The 22,421-nt window shown below is 46.6% G+C and overlaps 2 protein-coding genes across 2 annotated transcripts; both read right to left on the reverse strand.

Annotated features, from left to right (window-relative positions):
* Nucleotides 1–299: 299 nt before the first annotated feature.
* Nucleotides 300–4,094, reverse strand: LOC136496493 (rhomboid-like protein 19). Its single transcript, XM_066492193.1, has 8 exons — nt 3,725–4,094; nt 3,479–3,597; nt 3,311–3,371; nt 2,153–2,319; nt 1,627–1,741; nt 1,286–1,488; nt 1,078–1,188; nt 300–773 (listed from the first exon to the last, which is right to left on the reverse strand). The coding sequence occupies exons 1-8, from the start codon at nt 3,809–3,811 to the stop codon at nt 677–679; spliced, it is 960 nt and encodes a 319-aa protein (XP_066348290.1). The 5' UTR covers nt 3,812–4,094; the 3' UTR covers nt 300–676.
* Nucleotides 4,095–6,850: 2,756 nt separating this feature from the next.
* LOC136498305 (secreted RxLR effector protein 161-like) lies at nt 6,851–7,339 on the reverse strand. Its single transcript, XM_066494247.1, has one exon. The coding sequence runs from the start codon at nt 7,337–7,339 to the stop codon at nt 6,851–6,853; it is 489 nt and encodes a 162-aa protein (XP_066350344.1).
* Nucleotides 7,340–22,421: the final 15,082 nt, after the last annotated feature.

A 22,421-nucleotide genomic window follows, 5' to 3' on the forward strand; every position in this document is an offset into this window, starting at 1 on the left:
ATGGTTTCTATAGCTGATAAGCCAACTGATGCTGTTTTGTTGTGAGATAAAAACATGATTTCAAGCGAACAGGACGACTGTATGTACGATGGCTGTCTACAAGTGCAGAAACCAACAGCTGATCGCTTCTAGCGCATGCACGTTGCTCCCGTGTAGATTCTTATCATTGTCAGATAATAAAGGAGGCGACAAACCATTCTTCAAGGCCACAAATTCAGGGCATCAGCCCTATTCTTATATGTGAAACCTATTGTCCACTCAAATCACGTTACTAAAAAAACGATTATCTCAACATCTGATAATGACAAAGCCATTCTTCTTTCTATATATGAGTAGAGTATATGACTACTACAGAATCTGACCAGTAACAAACAATCGGCTGCAAATGCATCATCTCTACTATGGAATCTCAACATCTCGCTGCAAATGCCCACCACCCTTTTCTTCTTTTTTCACTGTGATATAACAATCGACTACTACAGAATTTAACCAATAAATCTTTGCAAACAGAGAAACAATAAAAAAAGAACATCATAGTATTGGTTCGCTGTAAACTGAATGACTCTCCATCTCCAGAAGACAAATCTGGAGAGCTACGACGCTGGAGGAGGGAGCAAAGCCATGGGGGGCATGAGCATGACTCCTATAAAAGGCGCTGATGGTCGCGAGAAAGTTCTCAGTCTTCCACGGTACCATGGCCGTGAGGCACGGCTTCTGTGTCACCAGCACTGTCGGCTGCCAACCTTTCCTCAAGAACCCTCTCGCCACGCTCCCTGAAATGATTGAGTTGGAATTAGTCAGCTCTTAATAAGCAATATAAAGACTTGTTTCTGAGATTCCAAACATTTCAGTAACACAGTTTCGGTCTCTAGCTGCCTTTGCACAGTAGTTCAACACTACCTTTGTGGTGTTAGCTTATTATTAGCACTTGAAGTTGAATGGCGTCTAGATGCCTCACTCAAGTCTTTAAGAATTACCATCGCAATCAAAGCCAAGCGCCAGCAGCAAATATGACTGGCTGGTATAGCACAACGATACCACCTTATCTAAATTCTAACTAAATGAGAACATGCATACCTTCTTCTTGAAGCCTTGGTAGGATCTGAAATTGGGAGAGCCACTTCCGAAGACCTAGACCTTGCACACAACATCCTATCAAACAAGTTGGCCACAGGGTCTGTAACTGGTCTGCAGGCAAAACAAAAGCAGCGAATGATATCAAAAGTGAGATCAGTAGTGAGTGTTTGCTGATGTAAAAAAGAAAAAAAGAAAATATTGAAAGTACCTCATGGCAACTGGGAATAAACTGGGGAAGGAGAAGTCATCACTGGGATCACCCTTAAGTCCAGTCAGTGGGTTCCTTTGGAAGTATCTCAGGTAAAGCCAGCTAACATACATCCCGGACACCAAAGTTGGCAGGAAGTTAATGGAATCAGGCACGATGAAGGCCATGATACTTGAGAAACATACAACAAAGAATGGCATCCACTGCAGTAGCAAGAGAGAAATAAAGAGATAAGACAACTCAGCATCAACTAGTACTAGCTTGTAAGTGTCTTCGGAATAAGTATATTAATACAATAAGTATAGTACAGCTGTAGGCTTAGAAATGGCTATTTGGTATACCTTTGCCTTTATTTTCCAGAAAAAGCACATAGGAAGCTCAAGGTTTGGTAAGAGCTGCTTCAGGGCCACAAGAAAGCCGGCAAGGCAACCGTGGAAACCAGAAAGTGGTGTCACACTGCATGTCATGGCATAGGAAGTCAGGTAATGTGCTCAGACACTAACCTTATTTTCTCAGGATGTAGTATGTTACCATGTAACCTAGTAGCTCGAATGATGCAAAAACAAGTAAACAACTAAGAATGATCATGTGGTATCAACATGTCTAAACTACAAATATTTTTTTAGTTAGGAATAGAAGAATAACCATTTGATATCAGCTAGTTATTCTGCAGTTCTTACTGGCAGACCTAAGAGTATGATCTTATTCGTTAGAAGCAGATGTCAACACGAGCACATCAATTGACCATTTTGACACTCGATGAAGGCAAGGGAAATAAGCACATTAAACATAACTAAGAGCAGTGCAAGATAATGAGTAATTAGCAATAGGCACATCTGACATACTGAATGATGGATTAAAACTTACAGGAAGCTCTCCTTTCCAGTGACGTAGTAGAGTCCAATAGCAAAGCAAAATGCAAGAATGCCACAGATGGAGTTGATCAAAATAATGAACTTCAAGAATTCCTTGCGGCCCCATGCTGGTTCAATGTCCTTTCCACAAAAGAGAAGACCAAGAGAACTGCCAATGGCCTGTAAAAGCAAAAATTCTGTTTGTTATCATTAAGAACATAACAAAGGAGACTACTTTATACTGCCACTCCTTGTCTCTCAAATTTTGGAGCATAATATGGTGCAAGCACATGGCAATTTTACTATTCCAATGCGATGAGCAAACTTTAACAGCATATGTTTGCTTCAGCTTAAATGTTTAATTTTGGGTGTTCTTACAACAGGGAGATGCGCTAGCAAGATCATGTTGAGCGATAGTAGGGCCCCCAAATACTTCTTTCCATATACTTGGCAAATCAGAAGCAGCTAACTTGCATGTTGCAAACATGTAGCAGTTCCTTCCGAGTAAGTCCACACGGCTATCTTAGCTCTCTCTGCACCCCCATTCAATCCTTGTTGATTTGCTGCTGCAAATTTCTTCTAAGAATCATCATAAGAATTAATTACTCCACTTTTAACTCTCATCACACCTCATTAAAACCTTTCTGGGATGGAGGAAGGTACTACGTGTTTTTCCCAAAGAAATCCTGTTCTGGTAGTATTCATCTATTTTACTCTCGCAGTGCAGGCTACAATGCCAGGGTCTGGAAATGCAACTCATCAAAGACACAAGCAAAGAAGTTGTTTGTTGCCGAGCCAGACTTTAATATGTCTATGGTTCAATCTTTAGTTTTGCAAAAGATTATCTCAATATGAACTTTAAAAGGCTCAAACTTCGAAGATTTCGTTTTCAAAGTACTATCCTGATTTCTTTTTTACTCTTTTAACATTACTGCCTGGTACAATATTTTCAAGAAATATGCATTGTATACAGAAAAGATAAACAATTTAGCTATTATTGTCATTTCTTAAACGTAGGCCCTAACTATGCATTCTGCACCAGGCCACCAAATTCTGCAGTATGGCCCTGTGTGGCTACAATATAAGATCTCACAAGTGTTTCAAGTCATGGCGTTGAAACTTTGAATCAAAGTAACATAGGAGACAGCAAATCGGGAGAAATTGAGCTCACCCCTGGGAGGACTTGCTCGATGTAACCAGCGGTGAAGACGGTCCATACATAGGGGATTGTCCTGCAAGGCGCAGACACAAGTCAAAGGAATGTCCTGGGGAGCCACCACCACTCTGCCGGGGAAAAGCTGTTTCTTTTGAGCGTTGTGGGCACTGGGCAGGCACGTACTTGGAGGGGATGATGGCGAGGTAGTTGAGTGACGAGGGGAGGAGCTGGAGCAGCACGTATCCTCCGATGAGCACGACGACGAGGCCCTTGCAGGTGCGCGTGAACTCCTTGCCGGGGGTCTGCAAGAACGACAAGATCCGGGTTCGGTGGCCAAGCAGTGAGCTGAATCGGATCCCGGGCGAAGCAACAATGACGCGGTAGAGCAAGCAAGAAGAGCAAGAAATGAAGGCAAAGGAAGGCGCTTACGACGGCAGGCGGAGCTCCGGCTGGCTCCGCAGATCCAGGGGCCGGAGCCGTGGCCGTCGGGTCCTGCAGCGGCTGGCTCTCCATCATCACCACCACCGCCGCTGCCTCCTCTCGCAGATGCAGATCTACTTCTCCCTTGTTGCCTTGTTTGGTGGAGACTTGGAGTGGTGGCAAATGGCAATAAGAAAGAAGGGCAGGAGGTGGGGTTGTTGGGGTTACTCTCCACTCCCCCTCCGGTCAACCCTGCTACTGCCTACTGTTGCTGCTAGGCTTCCCCCTCCTCTCCTCTCCCACCCAGAGCTTCCCTTCCCTTCTCCTTCCCCTGCCTTCAGTCCACCGGTCACAGTCAGCTCTGCCGATGCACGCCCAACACCGGAAAGCGAGGGAGGAGAAGCGTCCGTTCTCCGTCCGTTCCGGCCTCCCTTGATTTTTTTTTCTGTGGGCCCGTCCACCATTAATCAACTGCTAGTAATGTCTTGCTTTCCTTGGGGCAACGAGAGTCAAACAAGCCATCAACCAACCATTGATAGGCTCAAACAAACAACGCATGGATGCTGGTTCGTATCGTTGTTGGTTCGTGAAGAAATATCGCTGATTAGTTTGTGTGAGAGAAAAATACTGTTTTGATCGAAAATTTATGATTGTTTACGATAAGCCATAGTCAAACGAACAGGCTGAAGATATATAATATATAGGCATGTTCGCTTAAACTTATCAGCCGATTTATCAACTAGAATAACAACAAAACAGCTTCAACCGGTTTATCAACTGGCTTTAATACCAGCCGAACAGACCCTATAAACGCTCAGTAAAGAAAGAGAATTGCAAAGCATATGCACGAGAGTTAGGTTTTTTTTATTTAGAGCCTCTTATGAAGCTTCATGGTTAGACAATAATCTATTTCATAATCTATACACCGGACATCCAAAATCGAAGAAACATTCACGATTCTCTAGAAGTTAAGCAACACATCTTTAGTCTCTAATGGTAGCATCAAAATCGAACCTCTAATGGTAGCATCTAGACTTATGCTGGCGGATTAATCAAGAGCCTACAAGACATGTTTGGATTGAATTCAAACATGTACAACTAATAAAGTAGCTAATTATTAGTTGAATATGCTAATAACTATCTCATTTGTTAGGCCAACCTAGCTAATTGTTAGCTAAGAGCTATTAGCTACTAGTGGTTCCAAATAGGTCCTAACTAAGCTAGCATTCATGTTCTACCACACTTGTGAACTCTAGGAGTTGTCGTATATGTACATAGAATGGGATAGACTTTCGATTGTCTAAGTTGTCAACTCTCCAAAAAGATTGTCATGTGTATATTTTGAACAAGAAAAAGCCAAACACAATAAATTTTTATCGTTAATTTACAAAAAAAAAAACAATAACAGTCAATAGTTAGTTTGAATATAAGTCTATTAATACCAGTTTTAAATTCTAATCTTTTATACAATTTAAATAATTGATGATAAGAATTTGACTTTCCCATTTACAAAATATGATTACTATCACTGGACGAAGACGGTTTACAGTAGTACTTTTTTCGCTTTTTGAGGAGCTGCTGCAGAGTGCTGACTCCATGACGACCGGGGGTTGCATAATTTGCACGTTAAGACTGTCTCTAATGAAGGGATGCAAACCCAAAATGTGTTCGTTACAGTACTTTGCATATCCAAAAATAGCCTCCAACGAGTAACCCATACACAGCATCCATTCTGCGTACCAGCACAAACCATACGCAAAAAAGCATCCTCTCTCTCTCTTCGTTACCCAAATCTCCGATGGCACGGCCGGCGGCAGCGATTTCTCCTATGAGGGCTACCGCACCGCGCTGCCCCCAACATCAGTCGCGTCACGCGCGCCAGCCGTCCTTCCGAGTGCCCGCACTGCCATGGCCATGCCGAGGCACTGGACGCCGAGCTAAGCACCGGTGGCACAGCGACCTCTCCGGCCGCCTATAAAACGCGACGCCGCGCTGCTCGCTTCTCTTTCCCTCCACTGAGCTCACCGCACCATCCCACGTTGCTAATCGCCATCCATCCACTCCAGTTTCTCCACCTCTGTTCTTGCTCTGGATAGGGCGCACCTCATCGATCTCCGGCGCCGGGCCACCACAGCTCGATTCCTTTGATGGTGAGGCTCTCCAAGCCCTCCTCCACCTTCCTCTAGCATCTATTTTCCTTCTCCCCTCGCAGGCCGTGTTCTCCATGAGCCGTGTCGTATAGCCATGGCGGACGAGCTTGAGGACACGAACGCCTATACCTCGGGAGAGGGAGAGAGGAAGGGGAGGCGACGGGAGCTTTTCTCGTTTGCGTCGGCTGTTGGAAACGGTAATTTTTTTTTGGATCCGTGACCTTTCGCTGTGCGGTACCCAAACCACTGTTGTCTCCCACCGGCCGTCCCTCGACGCCGGATACGAGGAAGATGAACACTGCTTGGTGGAAACTCAACTACAAACACACACGATCACAGAGGAACACAGAGAATTGGTGCCGCACAACTACCCGGCTTTTACAAACTCTATTGATTGATATATATATACATGCAGCAAGCAGCTCGTGGCCACTCAGTACCCAACGCCATGCACGCCACTTCTTCCTACTTGGCCGCGCCATCCCACGACCGAACAGGTGGAGTGCAAAGCTTCAGCTAAGACTCGATGAAAACAACGGAGAACACACCTACGTGACTTGCCTCACCGCGAACAGAGCGTGATTCCAGCGTACATGACGCACCCACGATAGGTTCCTTTTATTGACCAAGGATAAAACAAACTAGCTAACTGAACCACTAAACCTAGACTGAAATGACTGAATGAAGCTAACAATCTCCCCCTGAAAGAAGCAATTTCAGCCCAGGTTGATTACACCGATCTTCTCACGAAGTTCACAGAACCTTGATCGCCCAAGCGCCTTCGTCATCAGATCGGCGAGCTGATCTTGAGTGCTCGCATACTCCAGCAAGATAATTCCCTTGTCGACACATTCACGAATGAAATGAAATTTAGTATCAATGTGCTTACTTCGATCATGCAGCACAGGGTTCTTGCTGAGTGTGATGGCCAACATGTTGTCCATCTTGAGATGAGGCGCCGGAGGCTCGTTGCCTATGACCTCCTTCAGCAACCTCGTAAGCACACCACCTGGCACGCTGCACCAGCACCAGCGATGTACTCCGCCTCGCAGGAGGAGAGCGCCACGACCTTCTGTTTCTGAGATTGCCAGGCCACTACCTTTGTTCCCAGGAAGAAGATGATGCCTGTTGTGCTCTTCCTGTCATCACTGTCTTCCCCCAAATCACTATCACTGTAGCCAGTAAGGCTGTTGTCGACGCCTGAAAGCTTGGGGTAGACCAGCTCGAGCTCCACTGTCCCAGCAATGTAACGAAGCAGATGTTTCACTGCAGCCATGTGCTCCTGCCTGGGCTTCTTCATAAAACGGCTCACCATCCCCACCGCGAACGAGATGTCCGGGCGAGTGTGGACCAAGTAGTGCAGGCTTCCCACCAAGCTACGATACTCCGTGGCGTCAACCTCCTCTGTTGTCCCATCCTTGGATAACTTCAATCTTGCCTCCATCAGAGCATGACACAAGTTGCACCCTGCCATGTTCGCCCTCTGAAGCAGCCTGCGAGCATATGCAGTCTGCCCAAGTGTGATTGCATCCTTGCTCTATCTCACCTCTATCCCCAGGTAGTAGGACAGCAACCTAAGGTCGCTCATCCTGAACAGCCGCTGCATCTCAGCCTTGAAAGCGTCGACTCCACCTTCCTTTGCTCCAATAATGATCAAATCATCGACGTAGACGCCAACGATCACCCGTGAGGACCCCTTTCCGCGGGTGTACATTCCATGTTCACTCGGACAGCGCGTGAACTCCAGATCACGCAGACTGTTGTCCAGCTTATGGTTCCACGCCCTGGGAGCTTGACGTAGACCGTACAGCGCCTTCTTCAGGCGCAACACCTTGTTCCTGTGTCTAGCCGCGATGAAGCCTGGCGGCTGTTGCACATACACCTCCTCGGCAAGATCCCCATTCAAGAACGCTGACTTGACATCCATATGATGCACAAGCCAACCCTCCTGAGCAGCAACAGCAAGCAGCATCCTCACCGACTCCATTCTCGCCACCGGCGCAAACACCTCATCAAAGTCGATGCTGGACTTCTAGACGTAGCCCTTGGCCACCAAGCACGCCTTGTGCTTCACGATCGCCCCTAGTTCATCGCGCTTGATCTTGAACACCCACTTGAGCCCGATTGCTCGGTGCCCTTGCGGGAGATTGACCAATGTCTAGGTGTTGTTCTGCTCGATCGAGGAAAGCTCCTCGAGCATGGCCTTCCGCCATTCTTCCTCGCCGCGCGCCTCATCGTACGACGTTGGTTCTCCATCAACCGACAGTAGCAGCTCGGCACCCAGGCCTCGAACCACCTCCCCTGGATTGTCAGTGTCGCCGAGGACATTGTCCAGCGACCTGAACCTCAGCGGCGCGTCATCGGCGTCGGCGTCCAGCTGAAGCTCCCCCAAAGGTGGTGAGACAAACCTCCACCCCTCCATGTAGCGTTCCCGGTGCTGGAGAATTGGCCGGTGCGGGCTCCTACACCGGGGCTGAGGGAGGAGCAGCAGTACCCTACGTCGATGTCGAGGGTCCCGGTGACGCTGGTGGCGACGACGCTGGTATGTGTGGCGCCTGTCTGCCGCCCAGGGTAGACAGCGTCACGTACTCCACCGTGAATGGCTCCCCCTGAGCCGCGCCTGATGCAGCCACCTCCGCATCTTCCCATCTCCATGCCTTCCCTTCATCGAATACCGCATCCCACGATATGTGTACACACTCTGTGCTCGAGTTGTAGAAGCGGTACGCCTTCGTCCCCGGCTCGTAGTCGATGAACGCCATGGGAGTGCTTCGGTCGTCGAGTTTGTGTTGGTGACTGCTGGCGACCTTCACATATGCAGTACAACTGAAAGTGCGAAAGAAGTGCACGGCCGACTTAGAACCATACCAGACCTCGTAGGGCGTCTTTCCTTCGACGCTTCGTGTCGGTGATCGGTTCAAGATGAAGATGGCGGTGGACACCGCCTCACCCCAAAGCCAACCCAGAATGTTCATCCCCTTCATCATGCTGCGCGACATGCCCAGCACGGTTTGATTGCGCCTCTCCACCACGCCGTTTTGCTGGGGTGTGTACGGCGCAGTGAGGTGGTGCTGCACGCCTTCACCCACACAATGCTCCTCGAACACGCGCGCCGTGAACTCTCCTCCATGGTCCGTGCGCAGCGTGCCTAGCTTCTCGCCAGCCTCCTTCTCCAGCCGCGCCTGCAACTGGATTATGGCCGTCGCTGTTTGGTCCTTTGAAGCCAAGAGGACCAGCCACATGTACCTACTCCTGTCATCAACAACAAGCAAGAACAGCTTCTTCCCACCTAGGGTAGCCGGCGTGATCGGACCGCACAGGTCCGCATGCACCAGCTCCAGGGATCGAGATGCACGGAACTTGCTTACCGCCGAGAACGGTTGGCGACGTTGTTTCCCGGCGAGGCAGCTCTCGCACACCTGCTCCACATGATCGATCACAGGGAGCCCGCGCACCATCTCCTTCCTGGACAGCAACTTCAAGCCATGGAAGCCGAGGTGCCCATACCTCGTGTGCCACCTCCAGCAGCGGCGTCAGCATGCGCCGCAAGGCACACCGGGGAGCTAATTGTTGACGTTGAGGATGTACAGCCGGTTCTCCGACCGTGGAACCTTGGCGAGGAGACGACGTCGCTGGTCCCAGATGCGCAGAACGCCCTCCTCGATCAGAACCTTATACTTGTCCTCGTCAAGTTGCCCGAGACTGACGATGTTGGCCGTGAGCTTGGGGATGTAGTACACACCGCCAAGTCTCTGGTGCTCACCGTTCCTGCAGCTGAGGAGGATAGTGCCATGGCCGTGGATGTTGACCATGGACCCGTCGCCAAACCTAACGGTGCCGTGCACACCCGTGTCGAGTTTGGAAAAGAACGACCTGGCGGTGGTCATGTGGTTCGTCGCCCCCGTGTCGAGGATCCAGCGCGTGCGCCCTTCGCCGCACTTCTCCTCGAGCTGGACGAAGAGCTTGTCCTCCCAGATGTGCACCTCCTCGCCCACCGCGGAACGCGACGGCGTCGCCAGCGCCACGCAGGCTGTCGTGGACTCTGTGTCTGCGGCCTCGTCGGAGAAGATCCAGCACGCCACTGTGCTCCCATCGGCGACGTGGACGCCCACCACGTCCTCCACACGTTCGGGCTCCTCCGGCGCTACCACCTGAGACACCAGATCGAGGGAGACCATGATGGTCGCCATCATAAGCGCCTGCTCTGCCTCCGCCTCGGTGGCGTGCGCCTGCTCGTCCCGCTTCTTCTTGTGGCACTCACGCGCCCAGTGGCCCATCTTGCCGTAGTAGGCGCACTCGTCGCTGGCGAGTTTCTTCTTCTTCTTGCCATTGCCGCTGGCCGAAGGTTTGGAGCCGCCATTGCTCCCACCGCCCTGGGGCTAGGCACTGCTGCCTCCCCCACCTTGGGACGATCCGCCACCGCGTCCTCTCCTCTGGGTCGAGGCCGGAGGGTGCCCGCCTCTAGAGCTGCCGCCCGAGATTTGCAGCCGGGATACCACCCGATCCACAAGTTCTTCTTCGGTGAGGTTGAGCCGCGCCGCAGAGGAAACGCCATTGCCACTGAGGCCGTAGCATTCCTCGGCTACCTTGAGTCTCCCCATGAGCTCGTCCACTGACAGGTCATTGAGATCAAGGAGAGTCTCGATTGCCATTACGATCTGCTCATACCTCGGTGGCGTGGCCTGCAGGAACTTCCTCACGACCTCCGTCTCCGTGTACCCAGCATCGAGTACCTCCAGCTGGCTCGCCACGTCGGTGATCCGGATGGTGAAGTCGTCCACCGACTCCCCGTCCTTGAAACGCAGCGCGTCGAACTCCCGACGCAGCGTGTTCGCCTTCGCCTGGCGCACACGATCCACCCCGAGATGCATCTTCTTCAGGGAGTCCCACGCCTCCTTGGCTGTGGCCTTCCTGGCGATGCTTCCGTGCATCTCCTCGGGAACGCCCAGAGCGATGGCCTCCAAGGCGTTCCGATCGTCGATGTAGTCGATGGTGCCGACTTGCACCGTCTCCCACAAGCTCCGCGCCTGGAGCTTCAGTTTCATGAGCGCCGCCCATGAGTAGTAGTTGGACTTGGTGAGGAGGGGGTACTTGAGTTTCCCGCCCTCCTCATGCACGGTCCGGTGAATCACCAGGCCGCGTTGGCTCGTGCCACCGTTGCTCGAACCGCCCCCGCGCGGAACCCCGTTGCGGCGAGGAGGAACGGTTCCTCCATCGATCCATACCGAGAGCAGCCGCGATCGCGCGGTCGCGTGTCCACCGACGGAACCAGGCTCCGATACCAAATGTTGTCTCCCACCGGCCGTCCCTCGACGCCGGATACGAGGAAGATGAACACTGCTTGGTGGAAACTCAACTGCAAACACACATGATCACAGAGGAACACAGAGAATTGGTGCCGCACAACTACCCGGCTTTTACAGACTCTATTGATTGATATATATATATATATATATATATATATATATATATATATATATATATATATATATATATATATATATATATATATATATATATATATACATGCAGCAAGCAGCTCGTGGCCACTCAGTACCCAACGCCATGCATGCCACTTCTTCCTACTTGGCCGCGCCATCCCACGACCGAACAGGTGGAGTGCGAAGTTTCAGCTAAGACTCGACGAAAACAACGGAGAACACACCTATGTGACTTGCCTCACCGCGAACAGAGCGCGATTCCAGCGTACATGACGCACCCACGACGGGTTCCTTTTATTGACCAAGGATAAAACAAACTAGCTAACTGAACCACTAAACCTGGACTGAAATGACTGAATGAAGCTAACAACCACGGTATGCATCTCATTTTTAGGTTTCATCTGTTGGAGACAGTCTAATGCCGTCCCCAGCCATGGGCGACGTCGCTAGCTGAGTACGTCAGATTTCATCATATCCGACCGGGAGGAGAGAGGAAACCAAAAAGTGTTCTACGAAAGAATCGCTCGCTACTTGCTTTCTTCTCCACCGCTCCCTTCCAGAGCTCTTCTCTCTTAATCCCTGGTATACTACGTCTAGAAGGTAGAGGCAAGCTAGCAACGCCGAGCGCCCGAGCGGGCTCCACGCCGTCAAGCTCCTAATGCTGCGCCGGCGGCGACCTCTGTACTAGCCATGATCCCCGGCTGCGGCAAGCGAGATAGGAGTGTAGGTCCAGGGCGTCCTGGTAAGATCCGCACCGACCATGCCGGCGGCGAGCTTCCTCTGATTCATGCAGAGGTTGTGGAGAAGCCAAACATCATCGACGCAATGGAGTGGGTGACAGGTGAGCTGGGAAAGGTAAAAAAAAAATCCTGACGCGTGGGACCCATGTACTTTGGAAAATGTATAACCAAACCACCGGAGGAGTGAATTTTTTGCGCTCTCTTAAGATGACGTGGACTCTAAATAGCTAGCTCTATTGTTGGGACGGCCTAACAGCTCGCTGTCACCTAAGCATTGTCATCTTTTATTTCTTTTGTTGTGTTATGAATTTAGGCAATTTCATTATCAGTTTAATCTAGAAAATTACATCAGTAGGTTTGTGACGACATATATGTGCATGTGTATATTTCTTATGAACACTACAGCATGCAGAGATGACATACTGGTGAATACAGTAAAAATACAAAGTACAGAAATCACAGAGATTAGACTGTACCCAGCGGAGGGTCCCATGCCGAGGGCATCAGAGGCTCCATTCGCACTAGTCGACATAGTGCGTTGCTCGAAGCCGCGGACCACAGTCGATGCAGGAAGATGTTCGCAGTGCAGTCCCACGAACAGATCACCAGGAAGAAGACGCCTTGACGTTCCGCAGGCAATCACCGAGAAGAAGATGTACATGGACGAGCAGTCGCGGATCGTTCCCCAAAAACCTAATCGCCGCGCACCCCGTGCAAGGTTCTCTGGCGAACAAGGGTTCTGGAGGCACCTGCTCTCCCGCTACTCCGTGCGCGCAGAGCTACGGGATGGAGAAACCAGAAGGCTGCGGAAGTGTGCTTCTCTCTAGAGTGGTTGCAGAAGGACTCAATCTAGACTGACGGAGGACTCGGATATATGGACGGGAAAAGAGAGTCAGCGGAGAATCCCAGGAGACGGAGACAGAGAGACGGAAGCGGAAGAGACAGTAATGGCCGCAATCAGTTCACCTCCACCATCAAAGGGAGTAACTCCCGTTGTTATGTGGATTAAGTGGCAAAAGACTGGCCACGCTCGCCCGCTCGCTCGCTAGCCATGCCCACGGCCCGGCCCGGCCAGCGGCGGCGGCGGCACGCGCGCACGTGTGGCACGCCTTTATCCTTTTTTCAGCTTTCTCAATTTAGATGAATAATTTCCAACCATATAAGCTGAGTCAGTGTACAGTCAAAATCTCGTATGGTATTAAACTATACAATGCTTAATGTTATGCACCATAGAGTTTTATTTGATTCATTAAATATTATATGGGCCAAGCCCATATTATATCCAACAATCACCACCAAACTCTAGGGTTTGTAACAAAGTAGTCTCAGAAACATATTTCTTTTATATATCAGTGTTTCGATGGAGATTGTTAAGTTGAACATCCATCTAGAACAAAAGTTTCACTCAGTCACAACTGAACAATGGACTAAGCCTTGAATTAACAGTTTTGTGTGAGGTGAATGTCACTAAAGTCCTTAGATAATACTGAGCAGCAAAAGGCATCCCCTCTATTTGAAGCATATAAGTCATACTTCAGTGCCTTTCATGAGTATTTAGAGATCACCCAAATCTCATAAACTATGACCAGCAGTCTGACTCATATAGGTGTGTTCCTCAAAAGATGTTCTATAGAACAACATCTTTGCTTTGACAAGCCACTTGGAACATATTAAGGCAAACGCCAGCCTACCTTATAGAAAGGAAAGATATGCATCAGAAATGAGTTTTACTAAGGATCTTTCCTCATAATTTACTACTAGCTTGTTTCACCGTCCTACTTTACGGGATCTCCGATCACATAGAATAGGTTACCACTATAGTAAATTTCAAGTGGGTCTCAAACCCATCTCTCTCGATGCACTTTCTATCACGTTACGTGACAGACCCTTAGTGAACTAATCTGCCAGATTGTTAGACGTGTGGACATAGTCCAACGCTATTACTCCAGAGTTTCTCAATTTTCTAATAGATTTTAGTCATCTCTTAACATGCCTTGCAGACTTTATGTTGTCCTTAGAACTGTTAACATTTGTAATCATAGTCTGGTTATCGCAATTCATAGAAATAGTCGGTATGAGTTTCTCAACAACCGATAAATCCATAAGGAGATCATGAAGCCACTCAGCCTCAGATCCAGCAGTGTCTAATGTTGTGAGTTCTACTTCCATTGTAGACTTCATTAAGATAGTCTGTTTACAAGACTTCTAAGAAACATCACCACATCCAACCAAAAACACATATCCACTTGTGGCATAAAGCTCATCAGCATCAGAAATCCAGTTGGCATCACAATAACCTTCCAGCGCTTTTGGATGTCCGGTATAACAAATATCATAGCTCATGGTTCCTTTTAGGTAGCGCATCACTCTCTTAAGAGCACGCCAGTGATCATCTCCCGGGTTTGAGACAAACTGGTTTAGCTTGCACATAGCAAATGAGATGTCAGGCCTTGTTGCACTAGCAAGATACATGAGCGAGCCAATGATCTAGAAATATCTCAACTGATCCCTTGCTATTCTCTGATTTTTCCTCAATAGCACGCTAGGGTCATAAGGTGTAGGAGCAGGTGCACAGTCACTGAACCCAAAGCGACTCAGCACCTTTTCCACATAATGGGTTTGTAACAGAGTTACCCCACCATCACCTTCTCTTAGAAGCTTGATATTAAGAATAACATCAGCCTCTCCCAAATCTTTCATCTCAAAACTTTTAGATAGAAATTCCTTCACCTCCTCGATCACTTTGAGGCTGGATCCAAAGATCAATATGTCATCAATATATAAGCACAAAATGACTCCTTAAACTCCCACCATACTGATAGTACACACATTTGTCAGCTTCAATCACAACAAAGCCAGCAGATGTTAAAGTTCTATCGAACTTCTCATGCCATTGCTTAGGAGCTTATTTTAGGCCATATAATGACTTTAATAATTTACACACCTTGCCTTGTTAACCATTTGCTATAAACCTATCAGGCTGATCCATATAGATCTCCTCCTCCAACTCTCCATTTAGGAAAGTTGTCTTAATGTCTATTTGATGAACGATAAGACCGTAAGAGGCTGCCAGGGAAAGCAAAACTCGAATTGTGGTCAATCGGGTAACTGGTGAATAAGTATCAAAGAAATCCTCACCTTCCTTTTGAGTATAACCCTTGGCCACAAGCCTTACCTTATACCTCTCAATAGTACCATCAGGCATAAGCTTTTTCTTGAACACCTATTTGCAACCTATAGGCTTGCACCCATAGGGACGATCAACTATTTCTCAAGTTCCATTAGACATAACAGAATCCATCTCACTCCGTACTGCTTCCTTCTATAAGTCAGCATTAGGAGAGGAATATGCCTCTTCAATGGTCGTTGGTGTGTCATCCACAAGGTACACAATATAGTCATCACCAAAAGACTTTGTAGTCCTCTGTCTCTTGCTTTTCCTGGTGACTATAGTGTCATCCTCCTCAGGATTTTGCACATAAGGTTCCTCAATTTGTTCTATCGGAGTAAAATTTTTATGCTCATAGGGAATTATAAATTCATGACCAGTTGTGCTAGGTGCATTTTTTATGGGAAACTCATTCTCAAAAAATGTAGCATCTCTAGATTCCATGATTGTATCAACAGCCATCTCAGGAACACTAGAGTTTATAATTAAAAATCTATAACCCACACTGTGAATAGCATAACCAAGAAAGACACCATCAACAGTCTTTGGTCCAAGCTTTTGCTTTTTGTTTATTGGCACATTCATCTTTGTCAAACAACCCTAAGTTCGCAGGTAAGAGAGATTTAATCTCTTCTTCTCCTATTCCTCGAATGGTGTGATTTCTTTGTACTTTGTGGGCACTCTATTTAGGACATGACATGTTGTCAATATAGCCTCACCCCACCATTCCTTAGATAGTCCCGCAGTCTCCAACATGGCATTAACCAAATCAGTTAGAGTGTGGTTCTTTTTCTCTACAATCCCATTGGACTATGGTGAGTATGGTGGCGTCTAAAAGCATCTAGGCCCCTAGTTGGGTTTTGGTGATTAATAACAATACAAGATTACTATGACTAACGTGTGTTTTGCAGAGGCAATTAAGTTAGGTCATGGTAATGGAGATCGATTGGGCAATCAAAGTTGTCATGCTCCTATGATGGAAATCGTTTTGGTTTTCAAAGGATGGACGACAAGGTTAAGGATGACTAGTTCTAAGTGTCGATTGGAGTTGGAGTGACACTTAGAGTAGTTTAGGACTTTGTTTTTCCTTTAGCCGTACTATTAAGGGGGGTATGGATGGGTAGCTTGACCTAGTTGAGTCTAGGGAGTTAGGTGTGGTGCACACTTGTTAAAACTAGCTCTAGGTAGCTCCTATGAATGCCTAAGATCCTTTGGAGCAAACTTCATTCACATATGATCGAAAGTTGGAAGTGAATGGAGGATCAAATGCTGACCAGACGCTGGCCCCCGGTGTGACCGGACGCTGGCCGTAGGGTCCGGTCAGTTCATTTGACCAGCTATCTGCGTTCGGTGCGACCGGATGCTGAAGGGGTCATGTGACCGGACGCTGAAAGGCAGCGTCCGGTTGACTCCAGTAAGGTTCCAGAGAAGGGAATCTGCGACCGGACCCTAAGGGTTCAACGTCCGGTCGAGTCCAGTAAGGGTCCAGTAAGGGTTTCATGCGACCGGACATGTCCGGTCAATGCTGACCGGACCCTGCCAGCGTCCGGTCAACTCTTTTTTACTGGTTCGCGGGTTGAACTGACTGGAGCGTCCGGTCACCCCGCAGAAGCTCATAACGGTTCATTTTTCAGGCTGCCTTATAAATAGAAGCTCTGCTCGTGTGTGGAGTGACTTTTTGCTTATTCCAACAGCTGAGAAACACATTTGTGAGTGCCAATAAGAGCAAGGTCCTAGTGAGGTGATTGAGATTTGAGAATCCAAGAGAGTAGCCTCATTAGTGAATCAAGAGTAGTCAAGTGTGCATACATCATCTCATTAGGCTTCCTGAGGTCAAGTGAGAGTTCGTGCTTGTTACTCTTGGTGATTGCCATCACCTAGATGGCTTGGTGGTGATTGGGAGTTTGGTGATCACCCGGCGGAGCTTGTGGGTGACCCAACTCAAGTTGTGAGCGGCTTTGGGTGATTCGTCACGACGGAGTGTCGAAGAATTAACCTATAGAGAGCACTTGATCCTTGCGCGGATTAAGGAGGAGCTACACCCTTGCGCGGGTGCTCCAACGAGGACTAGTGGGGAGTGGTGACTCTTCGATACCTCGGCAAAACATCGCCGCGTTCCTCTCTCTCTTTACTTTGAGCATTTACTTTGAGTATTTACTTTGAGCAATTCAATACTTGTCTTTACATTCTTAGAATTGCTTTGCTAGAGTAAGTTTGGAACATAGGTTGTAAGTCCTTTATGCATTAGTTTGATAGAAACACTTTTTTAGGCACAAGGGGTTAATTGGGCTATCCATAGAATTTGATTATTGCAAGAAAATTTAGAATTAGCCCAATTCACCCCCCTCTTGGGCATCTTGATCCTTTCAATTTGTATCAAAGCCTCGTGCTCACGTTTTTAAGCTTAACTGCTTAGAGCAAGATGTCTCACAGGAATGGACCACCTCCTATCTTCGAGGGGGATGATTTTCCATATTAGAAAATTCACATGGAGGCATACCTAGAAGCTCTTGACGTTGGAATTCTTAGAGCCGCCTCTCAAGGGTTCCCAACACCTAAGAATCCCACACAACTTCAAGGCGATGAAGTGAACTATGAAAATGAAATGCAAAGGCTCGCAACACCATCTTTAGAGGCCTTTGTAAAGATGTGTTCAACCGCGTAAGGAACCACAAAGACGCCCATGCACTATGGTTGGACGTTTGTGCGCTCCATGAAGGAACTAAGAGTGAGCGTGAGGAACGCTATCATCTTGTGATTAAAAAGCTAAATTCATTTGAGATGCTTCCCAAAGAATGTGCTAATGAGATGTATTCATGTTTGAATGTTCTTATAGAGGAAGTCAATGGGCTTGGACTTACTCAAATGTCACCATCCGACGTTGTGAGAAAGATCTTGAGTGTCCTCCCCATTGACAAATATGGCCATATTGTGACCGTGCTACACCAAGGTGATCTTTCCACCGCTACACCGACACAAATCTTGGGAAAGATCAATGCTCATGAGATGTACATGCACATCACCCCACAAGATGGCTCATCCTCTACAAAGAAGAAAGAGAAGGACTTAGCATTCAAAGCGAGTCAAGATAAGGGCAAAGCAAGACTTGAGTATGAGAGCTCAAGTGATGAAGAAGATGATGAAGAAAGTCTTGCTCTCATGGTGAAGAAGACCGCCAAGATGCTAAAGAAGCTAAACAAGAGTGGCATCAAGTTTGATGGCAAGAAGAAGAAGTTCTTCACTAGCTCAAGAAGAAAGCCAATCTCCAAGATGGATTGCTACAATTGTGGCGAACTTGGCCATCTTGCTCATCAATGCACAAAGCCCAAGAAAGACAAGTTCAAGAACAAGAACAAAGGCAAGAAAGATGACTCAAGCAATGAAGATGAAGATGAGAAGAAAAAGAACAAGCCATACAAGAAGAGAGATGGCAAAAAGAGAGACTTCCACAAGAAAAAGAAGAGTGGAAAGGCCTACATCGTCGGTGATTGGCTCACGGACATTGATTCATCAAGTGGATCATCCGATGATGATAGTGACAATGAGAAGGTGGCCGCCATTGCTATTGATCTTGCATCTTCACCGCCACCATCGCCATCATCCTCTACACACCTATGCCTTATGGCCAAGGGTGAATGCAAGGTAACTAAGAGTGATGATAGTAGTGATGATGAGCATGCTAGTGATGATGATAGCGATAGCGATGATGATGATTCACCTACATATGATGATCTTGTCAAAATACTAAGAAAATACACTAAGATCATTAGAAAGAGTAGAGCTACAAATGAAAAGCTTGATGCTAAAAATGATTCACTCTTAGCTAAGTGTGATACATTGGAAAAGACTAATGATGAGCTTAGAGAAACTAATGATGCTATATCATCCAAACTCAAGGAGCTCAAATCTTCTAAGAAAGAGCTTAAAGATAAACATGATAAACTTGAGTGGGTGCACAATGAACTCATCAGTAGCCACAATAAGCTAAAAGATGAATACACTACTCTTAAGATTAATCATGATACTCTTGTTATTGCTCAAGAATTTTTACCAAATGAGCCACATGATGCTACTAACCATGTTGTCAAGATTGATATAGCTACTTCATGTGATGATTTAATTGATGAGAGCATTGAGCATGGATCTAGTAGCAAAGGCAAGCAAGTGGTTGAGTGCAATGACTATGATGAGTATGTCAAGCTCAAGAGTGATAATGAGAAGCTCATGAAAGATCTTGAAGAGATGAAAAGCCACAACATCATTGTGCTAGAAACTCTTGATCATGACAAAGAGTTGATTCTTGAGAATGAGAGGCTCAAAGAAGAAAACAAGAAGCTCAAGGAAGAAAAGAAAGATGATGCTCTAAAAGAAGAAAATAAAAAGCTCAAATTGGAGAAAGAGCATCTCAAGATTGGATTGAGCAAGTTTGCTAGAGGTAAGCATCTCCAAAGTGAGCTACTCATAAACACCATCATGAAGATGGATAGAAGTGGCATTGGATATGTGGCAAGTGTAGAAAAGAAGAAGGCTCAAGCTCAACAACAACAATCAAAGCCAAAGCCAAAGCCAAAAAAATGTTTTGAGTGTGGACAAGAAGGCCACTTTGCTCATGAGTGTCAAACTCCACCGCCACAACCCTTGCCTAAGCATGCTAGACCCTTTGCTTTCAATGCTCACTACATGCTTAGAAAAGATTCAAGTGGAAAGATGAAAGTCATGTTCTTAGGACCCCCCAACAAGAGTAGACCTAAGAAGATTTGGGTGGCTAAGTCACTTGTTGAGAAGGTGAAGGGTTCTCAACAAGTTTGGATTCCTAAAGTTTGAATCTCATGTGTATAGGTGAACTACAAGACTGGTGGAAGTCATTGGGTTATTGATAGTGGTTGCACTCAACATATGATCGGTGATCCTCGTATGTTCAACTCACTAGATGAAGAGGTAGATGGGCAAGAGAAAATAACATTTGGAGATAACTCCAAGGGTAAGGTTAAAGGATTGGGCAAAGTGGCAATATCAAATGATCATTCCATCTCCAATGTGCTATATGTTGCTTCATTGAGCTTCAACTTGCTATCTGTTGGGCAATTATGTGATCTTGGCTTCCAATACTTGTTCACCGAGAAGGAGGTTGTTGTATCCAAGGTAGATGACAATCAAGTGATATTCAATGGATTTAGATACAACAACTTATATCTAGTTGACTTCACCTCTGAAGATGTAAATTTAAAGACTTGCCTATTCACCAAAACAACTCTTAGGTGGCTATGGCATAGAAGACTTGCTCATGTTGGGATGACCTCACTCAAGAAGCTTATGAAGAATGATTTGGTGAGAGGGTTGAAGGATGTGAAGTTTGAAAAGGACAAGCTTTGTAGTGCATGTCAAGCCAGTAAGCAAGTTATAAACACTCACCCAACCAAAGCTTTCATGTCAACCACAAGAGTGCTAGAACTCCTACACATGGATTTATTTGGACCAACAACATACAAGAGTTTGGGAGGAAATCTCTATTGTCTTGTGATTGTGGATGACTATTCAAGGTACACATGGGTGTTCTTCCTTCATGACAAATCCGAAGTTGCCTTGTGCTTCAAGAAGTTTGCCAAGAGAGCTCAAAATGAATTTGAAGTGAAGCTCAAGAAGATAAGAAGTGACAATGGCAAAGAGTTTGACAACACAAACATAGAAGCTTATTGTGATGAAGTTGGAATCAAACATGAAGTCTCCGCAACTTATACTCCTCAACAAAATGGTGTAGTTGAGAGGAAGAACCGGACTTTGATCACTCTTGCAAGGACAATGCTAGATGAGTACAACACCCCCGAAGCTCTATGGGCGGAAGCAATCAACACCGCATGTTATGCATCCAACCGCCTATTCCTTCAAAAGTTCCTTGGCAAGACACCTTATGAGTTGCTCAATGGGAAGAAGCTGGACGTCTCATTCTTTATGGTGTTTGGTTGCAAATGCTATATCTACAAGAAGCGGCAACACCTAGGAAAGTTTCAAAGACATTGTGATATAGGTTTTCTTGTTGGTTACTCATTGAAGTCCAAAGTATATAGAGTATTTAATCATGCCACCGGCTTGGTTGAAGAAACATATGATGTAGAATTTGATGAATCTAACGGCTCCCAAGGAGCACATGAGAATCTTGATGAAGTAGGTGATGAACCATTGAGAGAGGATATGAAGAATATTCCGGTGGGAGACATCAAGCCAAAAGATGATGAAGATGATGTACAAGTCATTAACCAACCTTCTTCATCAAGTATATCACAAGATGGTGAAAAAGATGGGAGAGTAAAAATGAAGATACTCATATCTCCCATGAGCAAATGGTGGTACAAGCATAAGATGTTGATGCTCCACAACCTCCTCCTCAAGTGGTCAATAGAAGAAATACACCTCTCCTACAAGATCATCCACAAGATCTCATCATAGGGAGTCCATCAAAGGGCGTAATGACTCGATCTCAAAAACTTACTTCATTTATTGCTCATCACTCTTTTGTCTCTTGCTATGAGCCTACCAAAGTAGAAGAAGCTCTTAAAGATCCGAATTAGATCAATGCCATGCATGAAGAGTTGAACAACTTCACTCGCAATGAAGTTTGGACTCTTGAAGAGCGACTAAAAGGTGCAAGAGTCATTGGAATAAAGTGGGTGTTCCGCAACAAGCAAGATGATCAAGGTGTTGTTGTGAGGAACAAGGCTAGACTAGTAGCAAAGGGGTTCTCTCAAGTTGAAGGTTTGGATTTTGGAGAGACCTTTGCACCGGTTGCAAGATTAGAAGCCATCTGTATTCTTCTTGCATATGCATCACATCATGAAATGAAACTATATCAAATGGATGTGAAAAGTGCATTTTTAAATGGCTTTATTAATGAACTAGTCTATGTTGATCAACCTCCTGGGTTTGAAGACCCTAAATATCCTAATCATGTTTATAGGTTGTCCAAGGCACTATATGGGCTTAAACAAGCCCCAAGAGCTTGGTATGAGCGCCTTTGGAACTTCCTCATTGAAAAGGGCTTCACCATTAGGAAGGTCGACACCACACTATTCACCAAGAAGCTTGATAGGCATATCTTCATTTGTCAAGTATATGTTGATGATATCATCTTTGGATCATCAAATGAAGACTCATGCAAAGAATTTGGTGAATTGATGTCGAAGGAGTTCGAGATGTCAATGATTGGTGAGC

Source organism: Miscanthus floridulus, chromosome 12 (genome assembly GCF_019320115.1).
Source record: "Miscanthus floridulus cultivar M001 chromosome 12, ASM1932011v1, whole genome shotgun sequence".
Lineage (NCBI taxonomy): Eukaryota > Viridiplantae > Streptophyta > Magnoliopsida > Poales > Poaceae > Miscanthus > Miscanthus floridulus.